General features: G+C 50.2%; 1 protein-coding gene across 2 annotated transcripts in view; it reads right to left on the reverse strand.

Annotated features, from left to right (window-relative positions):
* The window catches only part of LOC142313353 (intelectin-1-like), a 96,559-nt gene that overhangs the window by 13,522 nt on the left and 69,711 nt on the right, over positions 1–13,326 (reverse strand). For both annotated transcript variants that reach the window (XM_075352368.1, XM_075352367.1), the window contains exons 6-7: positions 2,548–2,668; positions 2,357–2,460 (exon numbers count right to left, since the gene is read on the reverse strand). In XM_075352368.1, coding sequence (XP_075208483.1) covers positions 2,357–2,460; positions 2,548–2,668 — 225 coding nt within the window. The remainder of the gene's footprint in view (positions 1–2,356; positions 2,461–2,547; positions 2,669–13,326) is intronic.

Genomic DNA, 13,326 nt, shown 5'->3' on the forward strand with positions numbered 1-13,326 from the left:
ATCACTGTGTGTGTGTGTGTGTGTGTGTATGTGTGTGTGTGTGTGTGTGTGTGTGTGTGTGCCTGTGTGTTGCACCTGTGCTGTGCCATCAGTGAGTGTGTGTGTGTGTTGCTCCTGTGCTGTGCCATCACTGTGTGTGAGTGTGTGTTGCTCCTGGGCTGTGCCATCACTGTGTGTGAGTGTGTGTTGCTTCTGGGCTGTGCCATCACTGTGTGTGTGTGTGTTGCTCCTGGGCTGTGCCATCACTGTGTGTGTGTTGCTCCTGTGCTGTGCCGTCCCTGTGTTTGTATTGTTCTTGGGCTGTGCCATCACTGTGTGTGTGTGTGGGTGTATGTTGCTCCTGTGCTGTGCCATCCCTGTGTTTGTGTTGCTCCTGGGCTGTGCCATCACTATGTGTGTGTGTGTGTGTGTGTGTGTTGCTCCTGGGCTGTGCCATCACTGTGTGTGTGTGTGTGTTCCTCCTGGGCTGTGCCATCACTGTGTGTGTGTGTGTGTGTGTTGCCCCTGTACTCTGCCATCACTGTGTGTGTGTGTGTTGCTCCTAGGCTGTGCCATCACTGTTTGTGTTGCCTCTGTGCTGTGCCATCACTGTGTGTGTGTGTTGCCCCTATGCTGTGCCATCACTGTGTGTGTGTGTGTATTATCCCTGCGCTGTGTAGAGTTTTACCATAGATCCTGAGGCTACGAAGAGGCTCATAATTGTTATCATTCTATGGGGGAGACAAAAGTGAAAATTTATATTGTGTGTGTGGTGAAGGGCACAAAGGAGGACATTGCTACTTTAGGCCAAGTTCACACATTGCAGATTTCTTGGGGATTTGCAGTGTGAACCCACTGGTCTTGGTGCAGTGGACTTTGCTCAGTAACAGGACGGTTTTTATTTTGAGACTCTATGTGGTGATATTTGGTCATGGAGTTGCGGCATTATTTTGCAATGTATGATTGGCCTTGGTATGGTACGTGTTGTTCAGTAACACTGTGTAGTATGTGTTATTTCTGACTATAACAAGCCCGCAGTAACGTATATGTCACCCTCAGTAATGTGTGCCGGCCCCCAGTAGCATGTATGATGATTTTTATGTTAATATTTTGTTGTGTTTTGTTTTTTTTTATTGGGAGGGGGGGCAGCATTCAGACTTTTGCTATGGGGCCTATATATGCCCCTGGCACAAGGAACGTTGTGCCCTCCAATTTGCACACAGTATATGCCATTATCAAAGAATATCAGCAGCATTTAAGTGGTTAACAGCAACAGACAGAGCTCAGCTTCATTTACTGCAGTTAGAGGCATATGATGGCTGTGTAACACAGTCCAGATAGATGCAAGTTCAAGAACTGATGGGGAATTGTCAGAAAAGACGAAGACCTGACATATGACATAATAGTGAGTAATATTCCGGATGAGGGTTAAAGCAGCTTTAACTGTTCATCTATTTTATGTTTTATTAGTTCATCATTGTGGTTGATCTTTAGGGGTACTTTGCACGCTGCGACATCGCTAACTGATTGTAGCGATGCCAAGCGCGATAGTCCCCGCCCCCATCGCAGATGCGATATCTTGTGATAGCTGCCGTAGGCATGCCCTTACCTGCCCTGCGACGTCGCTCTGGCTGGCGACCCGCCTCCTTCCTAAGGGGGCGGGTCGTGCGGCATCACAGCGACGTCACACGGCAGGCAGCCAATAAAAGCGGAGGGGCGGAGATGAGCGGGACGTAAACATCCCGCCCACCTCCTTCCTTCCACATAGCCGGCGTGAGCCGGGGGATGCAGGTAAGGAGATGTTCCTCGCTCCTGTGGCTTCACACACAGCGATGCAGGAACGAGGAACAACACTGTATCTCCTATCGGTCCAACATTATGGAAATGACCGACACTACACAGATCACCGATTTACAGCGCTTTTGCGATCGTTTAGAGGTGCATCTAGGCTTTACACGTTGTGACGTCGTTACTGGCGTCGGATGTGCGTCACTTTCGATTTGACCCCGACGATATCGCAGTAGTGATGTCGCAATGTGCAAAGTACCCCTTATACTTTCCAGATGTTTTTTTTACTGATTCATCATTTGTGACTTTTTGAAAAGTCACACGATTTTGCACAAATGTCCCCCTTTTAGCAATTTTTTGTACAATCTTTGAAACAAAAAATACCCCAAAATAAATAAGAAAAGTGACATTAAAAATGCAAATCATACTTTGTTACCTAAGTATAGCTTTTAGAAAATGTGCAGGTTTGTTGTGAATCATTCAATTTAGCAAGGGTAACACAGTAATATAATTTTTCATTGGCATATAATAAAAAAAGCAAAGTCCAGAATATTTATTAAAAACATTACATAATGACATTGCTACTCACATGTTCTGGATTGCACGCCGTCACCTTTATACCTGGACATAAAGCCAGAGGAGCTCTTTCATTATTAATAACTCGGAACTGGACAAAACCACCGATTAACTCTTCTGCAGAAAATACAGAAAAGGTGATTAAGTTTCATAATCATAAACATATTATTGGTCATCTCATGATACAATTAGATGTTATCTTACTTTGTCCATTTGGGGAAAAATATGATATTGACTTCTCAGCACTTCCAAAGTCATACACAACAGGAATAGCTGGTCCATTATTTGTGAGGCAGGTTCCAGCATTGAACACCACTGGGTATTTCTAGAAGAAAATTAAGCAATTTTTTAAGGAATCTAATAAAATGTTATATTAATGTATACTCAACCTGACATTTCTTGTTCTTTCCTATTTGCCAAGGTTTGGATAAGTGTAGTTTTTATAATCCTGTGCAAAACAAATGGCAAAAGATGGGATAGAGCAATGAGTATGGTAGACACTAGGAGCATCACAGTTAGTGGTGCCACCAGCCATCTAGGCAATAGTACTACCAAATACAGGTCACGTTTGGCCTTCTTTTCCTGTGGCAAGCAAAATAGTGAGGAGGAAGCATAGGGCATAATGGAATACAGTGTCTTTTAAACGTATTCATACCTTATGAACTTTTCCACATTTTTTCACGCCACACCCAGAAACGTAATGTATTTTCTTGGGATTTTATGTGATATGCCAACACAAAGTAGCAAGTATTTGTGAAGTGCAAAGGAAAATGATACATGGTTTTCTAAATATTTTAAAAATAGAAATCTGAAAAGTCTGATGTGCATTTGTATTCAGCCCTCTGTAGTGTGATACCCCTAAATAAAATCTCAAGTGACCAAATGCCTCCAGAAGTTACTTAATAAGTAAATTGAGTTCATCTGTATGTAATTTATCTTCATTATAACTACAGCTATTCTGTGAAAGCCTAAGAGTTTTGGTTGAGAACATTAGGGATCAAAATGCAACATAAAAATGAAGGAACACAACGGACAGGTCAGGGATAAAGTTGTGGAAAAGAGTAAAGCAGGGTAAGGTTATAAAAAATAGCCCAACCTCTGAACATTTCATAGAAAACTGTATAATCCATCATCCAAAAATAGAATGAGCATTTGCAAACCTACCAAAATATCGCTGTGCACCTAAACTGTCATCCCAAGGGGAGCACTAATTAGAGAAGGAGCCAAGAGACCCATGGTCACTGTGGAGGAGCTGAATGAATCCACAGCTCAGATAAGTGAATCTTTCCATGGTACATCAATTAGTTTTATACACCACAAATCTGGCCTTTATGGAAGAGTGGCAAGAAGAAAGACATTTTTAAAGCAAGCCATTAGACACAGCTATTATGCTAGAATGTGGAAGAATATCTTGGGCTAAATGCTATACGTAAAAGAAATTAACACCACACATCACCCTGAAAACACCATCCCGGCAGTCAAATATGGTGGTGGCAGCATCATGCTGTGGAGATGATTTTCTTCAGCAGGGACAGGGAAGCTGGTCAGAGTTGATGGATGGGAATATGAATGTAGCTAAATACAGGGTAATCCTGGAGGAAAACCTGTAAGAAACTTCAAAAGACTTGAGAGTTGGGCGAAGTTTTACTCTTCAGCAGGGCAACGACCCTAAACATACTGCCAGAGCTACAATGGAATGCTTAGATCAAAGCATGTTTATGTGTTTGAATGGCTCAGTCACAGTCCCACTGACAATTTGTGGCAAGAGTTGAAACGTGCTGTTCACACATGCTCTCCATTCAATGTCATTGAGATAGAGCAATTTTGCAATTACTCTCCTTACACTAGCCTTCTCTGCTGGCTATATTTCTATGTGGATTACTTCTAAGGAGTTCCAGCCCTGAAGCTAAGGAATTTAGGCAGTGACCAGTGTTACCTTCTGTGTGTTCTCATTTACCTTTCCTACACCTATCTTATGTGTTCTGTTAGGTCGTTAGGAGTTTATCCTTGCTTGCATTTATTATTTTTTCTTTGTCCGCTTGTGTACGTATTTAATGTTTCCTCACCTTGGGTCAGGGCTGGCGTCAGCACCCGGCACACCTGGGCAAGTGCCAGGGCCCTAGACCGCCGAGGGGGCCCAATCGCAGACGGCAGGGTGGCGTGCCACCAGCGGCGGCAGGCCACGCGGCCGCTATGGAGTCCATGAGTCAGAGAGGCCAGGTGCCAGAGCGGGGGGGAAGCCCCCCCCCTTCTGAGGATTGCACTTTCAATTGTATAGGCATCGCAGATGCCGATACAATTTAAAGCAATGATGATAGAGGGAGCGGCATGCTTCCTCTCTCATCATTCTCCTTCAGCGTCTGCCTGCACTCTGCCTCTGACAGCTTAGTACAGAGGAGCGCGATGACATCATTAGTGTGCGCGCCTGTGTCCTGAGCTGTCGGAGCGCCACAACAGTGGACACACTGAGGAGACCGGAGCAGTGGAGGAAAATGTGCTGCTGCCACATGGGAGCTGCATGGTGCTGCCCCATGAGGGCTGCATAGTGCTGCCACATGGAGGCTGGATGGGGCTGCATAATGCTGTCACATGGGGGCTTCATAATGCCGCTACATTGGGACTGCATAATACTATATGGAGGAATATGAGGCTGTAATATATTATTTGGAGCAATCTGTGGTTCATCATATTATATGGAGGAATATTTGGCACATTATTCTACATGGAGGACTATGGGGGCTGTATAATACTATGGAGGAATATGGGGGTGCATTATATGGAGTAATATGAGGCTGCATACTTCTATACCCCTCCAGAGCTGTATGTCCCCGCCACCCCAGTGTTGTATACCCCCCAGAGCTCTATGTCCCTTCCACCCCAGTGTGGTATACCCGCCAGAGCTGTATGTCACTGTGGCGCCCTGGCCTAGCCAGGTTATCACAGATAATACACAAACACCCCATCCCCATTAGACAGGGACACCAGCCAAACACAAAACCCTTGTTGCCTCTGTGGCGCCCCTGAGGCTTCCGTCGCCACAGGTCATTGCACCCCATCCAGCGGTGTGATGCCCCATTCTGAGAAAGGAAGAGAGTGAACTCCGGTCCCCTGGTAAATCCACACTACACCCATTGTTAGGTACATACTGGGACCAGGGAAAGTGGCAGGCAACCCTCCCATGCTGCATGCTGAGAGGGGCTGTAAGACCCATCCCTGCTCCCATAGGGTGGTAGCTTAGCAACTGGGGAGGTGGGAGGAGCCATCTGAGAGCAGACACAGAGAGGAAGGTCAAGTTTAGTCAGTTACCTCAGGGAGTGAGAGAGTGAGGAGCCAGCATGTAGTTGGAGAAGAAGAACGAGAGAAAGGAGGGAGGAGGAGGCCTGCTGGAGGCAGGCAAGGAGGAGAAAAGAAAGACAAGAAAGAAGGAAAGAAAGCTCCAAGTCAGACAGGAGCAGAGAAACAGAAGGAGACGCTTCCTGGTGAAGATCCTGGGACCCAGAGGTCCAGGTGACACCACGTAGGAGACAGAAGGAGTCGCAGGGCCACGGGTAGTCCTAGAGGTATCACGAGCAGTCCTAGAGGTACCAAGGAGAGGGCCTAGAGGCGCCACGGGTAGTTGTAGGCTGCGGTGGCCTGTTCCACATTAACATCGGTGGAGTGATCAAGCTGCGACAGGGGACGGTCCCTAGAGACTGGAGGTGTGCAAAGACAATCTCCAAACAGTAAAAACCGAGGCCCAGGGAAGGTTGTAGACTCCCAGGGCCAGAACCCACAGCAGACTTCCAGAAAAGGGGTAATCAGCCGACAGGTGACCCCCCAGCCTGGAGGCTGTAGTGGAGGCCAAGCCAGGTCCATCCTAACAAAGGCAAGGCTAAGGAAGACAGCAGAAGAAAGAGACACTAAGAGAAGGGTACCGGCTTTCACTCTCAGAATCACCCAGAAACGGCGGAGGTCCCTGACAGTGGTCCCAGCAGTCCAAGGGTTCCTGCAGAGCTCTGACAAGAAATGTGAGTAAAGAACTTGAACTGCACCCTTGGAGTGGTCTCTGTTATTTCAGCTGCATAGACACTCACAAGCACCAACTGTGCCCCGGGCATTGCTCCACCTGTGGGGAGCAGTACCACCATTGCTGCCGTGGCATCATCCCGGAGGCCCCATACGGCAGCGGCGACTTGGTGGCCGCGTACCACAGGTGGCGTCACGAACACAAACTTTATTCATCAAGCCATATATTCTGCTGACACCCACCAGGGCCACGGAGCCGGGCCCAGCCACCACTGACTACCACCGGACTGGTCCGGCCCGGCACCGGGTGTCCCATAGCCCTGGGGTGGGCGAGTCAACTTTTGGCGTCACGAACAGGATTTCGTGCCCGGTCACACCGGGTACTGTGCGCCTGAAGAATCGTGAGATAGCCTGTGTTTACTGTGCGAAACTGCCGCCATTGAAGTCACTGAGCGCGGGAAGAAGGGGGGCGTGCAAGAAGAAAGGGCGCGAAGAGAAGCCCCGCCCCCTTGTCCAAGAAAAGAGCGCGAAGCGGTGCCCGCCATAGAAGGCGGAAGAAGAAGAAATGGCGACCAGATAAGTTGGCCGGCTGGCAGAGAGCGTCTAAATGCCAGACCAGCAGATAAAGAAAATGTACCTTATCGCAAACGGAGTGATGCCGGTCGTGATGGGCTGGGCGCCAGTCTGGCGCCAGTTGCTAGTGCAGCCTCTGGCCCTGCCTCCGAGAAGGGAAAGGGAGCAGCCGAGTGGCGTGGTCGAGCACCCGAGCAGTGTTCCAGGCAGCATTCCCCAGGTCGGCAGCATGGCGGAGGAGCGGCAGCAAGGTGCACCAGGGACCGGAAGAGTGGATCCCGAGCTGGACCTGCTGAGAGAAGAAGTGCGAGTCCTGGCCCGGAGGCTGAGTAGTGTGGAAGTCGAAGCGGACCGGCAGAAAGAAACGCCGAGGGTGCCGGAGGATCTGGAGCGGTGGATGGATGCCGCGGAGCGGAAGCAGGGTGAGCAACCAGAAACCCCGTCCAGTCCGGACCCAGGGCCCCGCCACGCGCCCCCGCTTAGCCCCTTCACTGACCCTCTGGCCTTCCCAGCCTACCCCGCGGACGCCCGGTGGGGTACCGGAGGTCTGCCTGAGACCCCCACAGACGGAGCTTGGGGAGGGGTGGACCCCGAACAGCTAGCGGGCCCCCTGCCGAGTCCCCCTGTGAGCCTCCTGGGAATGGCATCCCCGGGAGTGAATTGGGACGCAGCGCCCATTGAAAGCAGGGGGCTGCAGCGGCCGCTGCGCCCTAAGGCGACCCCCCTGGCCAACGAGCTAACGTGCCAGAGGCTGGTGATCGAGTATCAGAGGGAGCGGGAACTCCGGGTGGAGAAACGCCGGGCCAGAGAAGTCGCTAATCTGGCCTCCAAAGAAGAGGTCAGGAAGGCCCTGAAGGGATCCGAGGGCCCAGTGCGACGGGGCCTAGTAGTGGACTTCAGACAAGTTGGTGGCTGGGGCTTCATCAGGGAGCCCGGCCTGGGCAAGGATGTATTTGTAGCTCGAAGAGACATCGAGGAGCACCTGCCCAGAGGCCACCCAGGGCGCGATGCCAAGACGGGTGATGTGGTGGAGTACATACGGCTGATGGGGGACCGTGGATGGTACGCGCTGCATGTACATATTCTGCGGGAAGAAGCGGCCCCAGAAGAACCAGAGTGGCGCCGCACAGTGCAAGAGCGTAGCATCTCCCCTGGCAGCAGCACCGCCTCAAGGCAGACCCAGGACACAGAACTGAGCAGAGGTCCTGTGACAGCCACCCAGGAGACACAGACCAGGATCTCCATGGCGTGTGTGATGCAGGGAGCCCGGCCAAAGCAGGGCCCTAGAGACCACAGCAACAGCCCCCTGCAGACAAGCAGCCCTCTGCAGCATTGCCGTGCAACGTCTGCAAGCAGTCCCACTCCTAACCAGGCTGCAGAACAGTGCAGAAGGTCGGGGACCAGCGCCCAGGGGACCCAGACGATGATATCGTCGGCGTACCTGCTGCCAGGAGCAATGCCGGAGTGGGACCCTCGCATCTACCCTCGTGAGTAAAGGAGAAGAGATGCTGAACTGTATATAGCCCCTGTCTGCCCCTCATTCTTTTTGAAGATGTCCCTTGTGTTCTGTCCCAATGTTCTTTTCGAAGATGACACCCTTTCCTGCTGTACTGCCCCTCATGCTTTTCGAAGATGTCACCCCCATGTTTATGTGTACCGGGCCACTGAACTGGAATGTGGGCCCCGGTGAATGTGTATGTGTCTTAAGTAACCAGGCCATTGGACTTAGTGGCTGGTTTTATTTGCCCCATTGTTGTTGTTTGAAAAGAAACGAACTGCCAGGCTACTGGACTTGTTGTAGCCGAAAATGTATATAGTTGCACCTGTTGTGCCCCCTACCAGAATTAACCCCTTCACGACCGCGGGCCGTAAAATTACGTCCTATTTTAACGTGACTTAACGACCAGGGACGTAATTTTACGGCCTAAACTTCATTTGATTGCCGTGGCCATAGCAACGGCTTTCAAATGATGTCCCCTGCTGTTTCTTACAGCAGGGGACCTTTGCTTGACCCCAGGGGGGGTGGCATCGCCACCCCCTATCGACGATCGATGTGATTGGCTGTTCAAATCTGAACCGCCAACCACATCGATCGCACTAATTTCGGCAAAAATAATGCCCGAATTAGTGCGATCCTGTGAGATCCAGCTATGAGATGCCGCAGCTGCTGCAGCATATCATAGGTGGACCTCAAACATGCCGCCCCCAGCCCCTGCAGCACTGATTGGAGCGATCGTGCTATGACGCGCAATCGCTCCAATCAGTGTGCAGTGGGGCGGTCTGATCTGCCGGTGGCCGCCCTCCCCAGGCCTGTGCTGCTCTGGGGACCCTCCCCCAACATGGCTGCAGCGTGGAGTGGCTGGTACTTTTGGTACCACGCCACCGCTGCTGCCGCCGCAGACGCCGCCTCTGCTGTCACCGCGCCAGCTCCAAAGGTAAGTATTGCGCTCCGGCGATGGCCCCTGCGCGCTCCCGTGAAGGCCCCTGCGCGCTCCCGTGAAGGCCCCTGCCCGTGCCCCCCCCCGATCTGCCCCCCTACGCCCCGATCTGCCCCCCTACGCCCCGATCTGCCCCCCCCGGCATCCCGATCTGCTACCACCGCTGCTGCTGCAAAGTGAGTACTGTGCTCACTTTGCAGCCCCTGCGCGCTGCCGTGATAGCCCCTGCCGTGCCCCCCCCGCGATCTGCTCCCCCCAACCACCCCCCCCCCCCCGACATCCCGATCCGCTCCCCCTGCGATCTGACTGCCTCCCCCATTATTTCTATTCTGCTTCTGCAGCTCCCTCTCCGGTCTCCCCCTCTGCTCTCCCCCCCTCTCCCTCTGCTCTCCCCCCCTCCCCCTCTGCTCTCCCCCTCTGCTCTCCCCCCTCCCCCTCTGCTCTCACCCCCCCCTCTCCCCCTCTGCTCTCCCCCGACGTCCTCTTACCTGTCTTCACCGGCCTGATCACATCTGCGTCCATCGCTGGGTCCTTCCTGGGCATTCTGCTGATCTGCCTGCTGCTCCTGTAAAGCTGTCCATCTCTCTGCCATCTGTTCCTCTGCAGCTCTTCTGGTCAGTGATCCTCCTGCTAGTCCTCTGGGTACTGTGAGTATAACTTTTTTTTTTTTTTCCGTATCCCCTGTCCATTTTTACACCTCATCCGTCCGTGCGTCCCGCCAAGCGCTGATCAGGGATGCAGATAACGGATCGGCATCCCTGCTCAATTTTTGGCGTGACTTTTTTTTCCGTATCCCCGACGCTTTTTGTATCGCATCCGTCCGTGCGTCCCGCCAAGCGCTGATCAGGGATGCAGATAACGGATCGGCATCCCTGCTCAATTTTTGGCGTGACTTTTTTCCGTATTCGCGACGCTTTTTGTATCGCATCCGTCCGTGCGTCCCGCCGAGCGCTGATTAGGGATGCAGATAACGGATCGGCATCCCTGCTCAATTTTTGGCGTGACTTTTTTCCGTATCCCCGACGCTTTTTGTATCGCGTCCGTCCGTGCGTCCCGCCGAGCGCTGATCAGGGATGCAGATAACGGATCGGCATCCCTGCTCAATTTTTGGCGTGACTTTTTTCCGTATCCCCGACGCTTTTTGTATCGCGTCCGTCCGTGCGTCCCGCCGAGCGCTGATCAGGGATGCAGATAACGGATCGGCATCCCTGCTCAATTTTTGGCGTGACTTTTTTCCGTATTCGCGACGCTTTTTGTATCGCATCCGTCCGTGCGTCCCGCCGAGCGCTGATCAGGGATGCAGATAACGGATCGGCTTCCCTGCTCAATTTTTGGCGTGACTTTTTTTTCCGTATTCACGACGCTTTTTGTATCGCATCCGTCCGTGCGTCCCGCCGAGCGCTGATCAGGGATGCAGATAACGGATCGGCATCCCTGCTCAATTTTTGGCGTGACTTTTTTCCGTATTCGCGACGCTTTTTGTATCGCATCCGTCCGTGCGTCCCGCCGAGCGCAGATCAGGGATGCAGATAACGGATCGGCATCCCTGCTCAATTTTTGGCGTGACTTTTTTTTCCGTATCCCCGACGCTTTTTGTATCGCATCCGTCCGTGCGTCCCGCCGAGCGCTGATTAGGGATGCAGATAACGGATCGGCATCCCTGCTCAATTTTTGGCGTGACTTTTTTCCGTATTTGCGACGCTTTTTGTATCGCATCCGTCCGTGCGTCCCGCCAAGCGCTGATCAGGGATGCACATAACGTATCTGCATCCATGGTCAATTTTTGGCGTGACTTTTTTTTTTTACGTATCCCCGACGCTTTTTTTTATCGCATCCGACCGTGCGTCCTGCAGCGGCCGATCAGTGCACTGCGTTTGAAAAGTCAAATGGCGCTCCTTCTCTTCTGAGCCCCGCCATGCGCTCAAACAATTACTTTCCACCACATATGAGGTATCTGCGTACTCAGGAGAAAATGCACAATACATTTTATGGTGCATTTTTTCCTGTTACCCTTGTGAAAAAAAAAGCTACCTAGTTGAAGCAACCATTTTGTGGTAAAAAAAAAAAAAAATTCTTTTCACGGCTCAACGCTATAAACTTCTGTGAAGCCCCCAGGTGTTCAAAGTGCTCACCAAACATCTAGAAAAATTATTTGAGGGCTCTAGTTTCCAAAATGGTGTCACTTGTGGGGGAGCTCCACTGTTTAGGCACCATAGGGGGTCTCCAAACGTGACATGGTGTCCGCTAATGATTCCAACCAATTTTGCTGTCAAATGGCGCTCCTTCTCTTCTGAGCCCCGCCATGCGCCCAAACAATTACTTTCCACCACATATGAGGTATCTGCGTACTCAGGAGAAAATGCACAATACATTTTATGGTGCATTTTTTCCTGTTACCCTTGTGAAAAAAAAAGCTACCTAGTTGAAGCAACCGTTTTGTGGTAAAAAAAATTTTTTTTCTTTTCACGGCTCAACGCTATAAACTTTTGTGAAGCCCCCAGGGGTTCAAAGTGCTCACCAAACATCTAGAAAAATTATTTGAGGCCTCTAGTTTCCAAAATGGGGTCACTTGTGGGGGAGCTCCATTGTTTAGGCACCTCAGGGGGTCTTCAAACCCGACATGGCGTCCGCTAACAGGTGCAGCTAATTTTGCACTCAAAAATTCAAATGGCGCTCCTTGCCTTCCGAGCACTGCTGTGTGTCCAAACATTTGATTTCCACCACATATGAGGTATCTGCGTACTCAGGAGAAAATGCACAATACATTTTATGGTGCATTTTTTCCTGTTACCCTTGTGAAAAAAAAAGCTACCTAGTTGAAGCAACCGTTTTGTGGTAAAAAAAATTTTTTTTCTTTTCACGGCTCAACGCTATAAACTTTTGTGAAGCCCCCAGGGGTTCAAAGTGCTCACCAAACATCTAGAAAAATTATTTGAGGCCTCTAGTTTCCAAAATGGGGTCACTTGTGGGGGAGCTCCATTGTTTAGGCACCTCAGGGGGTCTTCAAACCCGACATGGCGTCCGCTAACAGGTGCAGCTAATTTTGCACTCAAAAATTCAAATGGCGCTCCTTGCCTTCCGAGCACTGCTGTGTGTCCAAACATTTGATTTCCACCACATATGAGGTATCTGCGTACTCAGGAGAAAATGCACAATACATTTTATGGTGCATTTTTTCCTGTTACCCTTGTGAAAAAAAAAGCTACCTAGTTGAAGCAACCGTTTTGTGGTAAAAAATTTTTTTTTTCTTTTCACGGCTCAACGCTATAAACTTTTGTGAAGCCCCCAGGGGTTCAAAGTGCTCACCAAACATCTAGAAAAATTATTTGAGGCCTCTAGTTTCCAAAATGGGGTCACTTATGGGGGAGCTCCATTGTTTAGGCACCTCAGGGGGTCTTCAAACCCGACATGGCGTCCGCTAATGAGTGCAGCTAATTTTGCGTTCAAAAATTCAAATGGCGCTCCTTCCCTTCCGAGCTCTGCCGTGCGCCCAAACAATTGATTTTTACCACATATGGGGTATCAGCGTACTCAGGAGAACATGCACAATAAATTGTATTGTGTACTTTCTCTTTTCTCCCTTGTAAAAATGAAAATTTTATGGCTAAAGTAACATTTTTGTGTTAAAAAGTAAAATTTTCATTTTTTCCTTCCACATTGCTTTGGTTCCTGTGAAGCACCTAAAGGGTTAATAATCTTATTGGATGTGGTTTTGAGCAGTGTGAGGGGTGTAGTTTTTAGAATGGGGTCACTTTTGGGTATTTTCTGTCACCTCGGCCTCTCAAAGTCACTTCAAATGTGATGTGGTCCCTAAAAAAATTATTTTGTAAATTTTGTTGGAAAAATGAGAATTTGCTGATGACCTTTGACCCCTTCTAACTTCCTAACGGAAAAAAAATTTGTTTCGAAAATTGCGCTGATGTAAAGTAGACATGTGGGAAATGTTATTTAGTAACTATTTTGTGTG

The sequence above is a fragment of the Anomaloglossus baeobatrachus genome, chromosome 5, assembly GCF_048569485.1.
Source record: "Anomaloglossus baeobatrachus isolate aAnoBae1 chromosome 5, aAnoBae1.hap1, whole genome shotgun sequence".
NCBI classification, from domain to species: Eukaryota; Metazoa; Chordata; class Amphibia; order Anura; family Aromobatidae; genus Anomaloglossus; species Anomaloglossus baeobatrachus.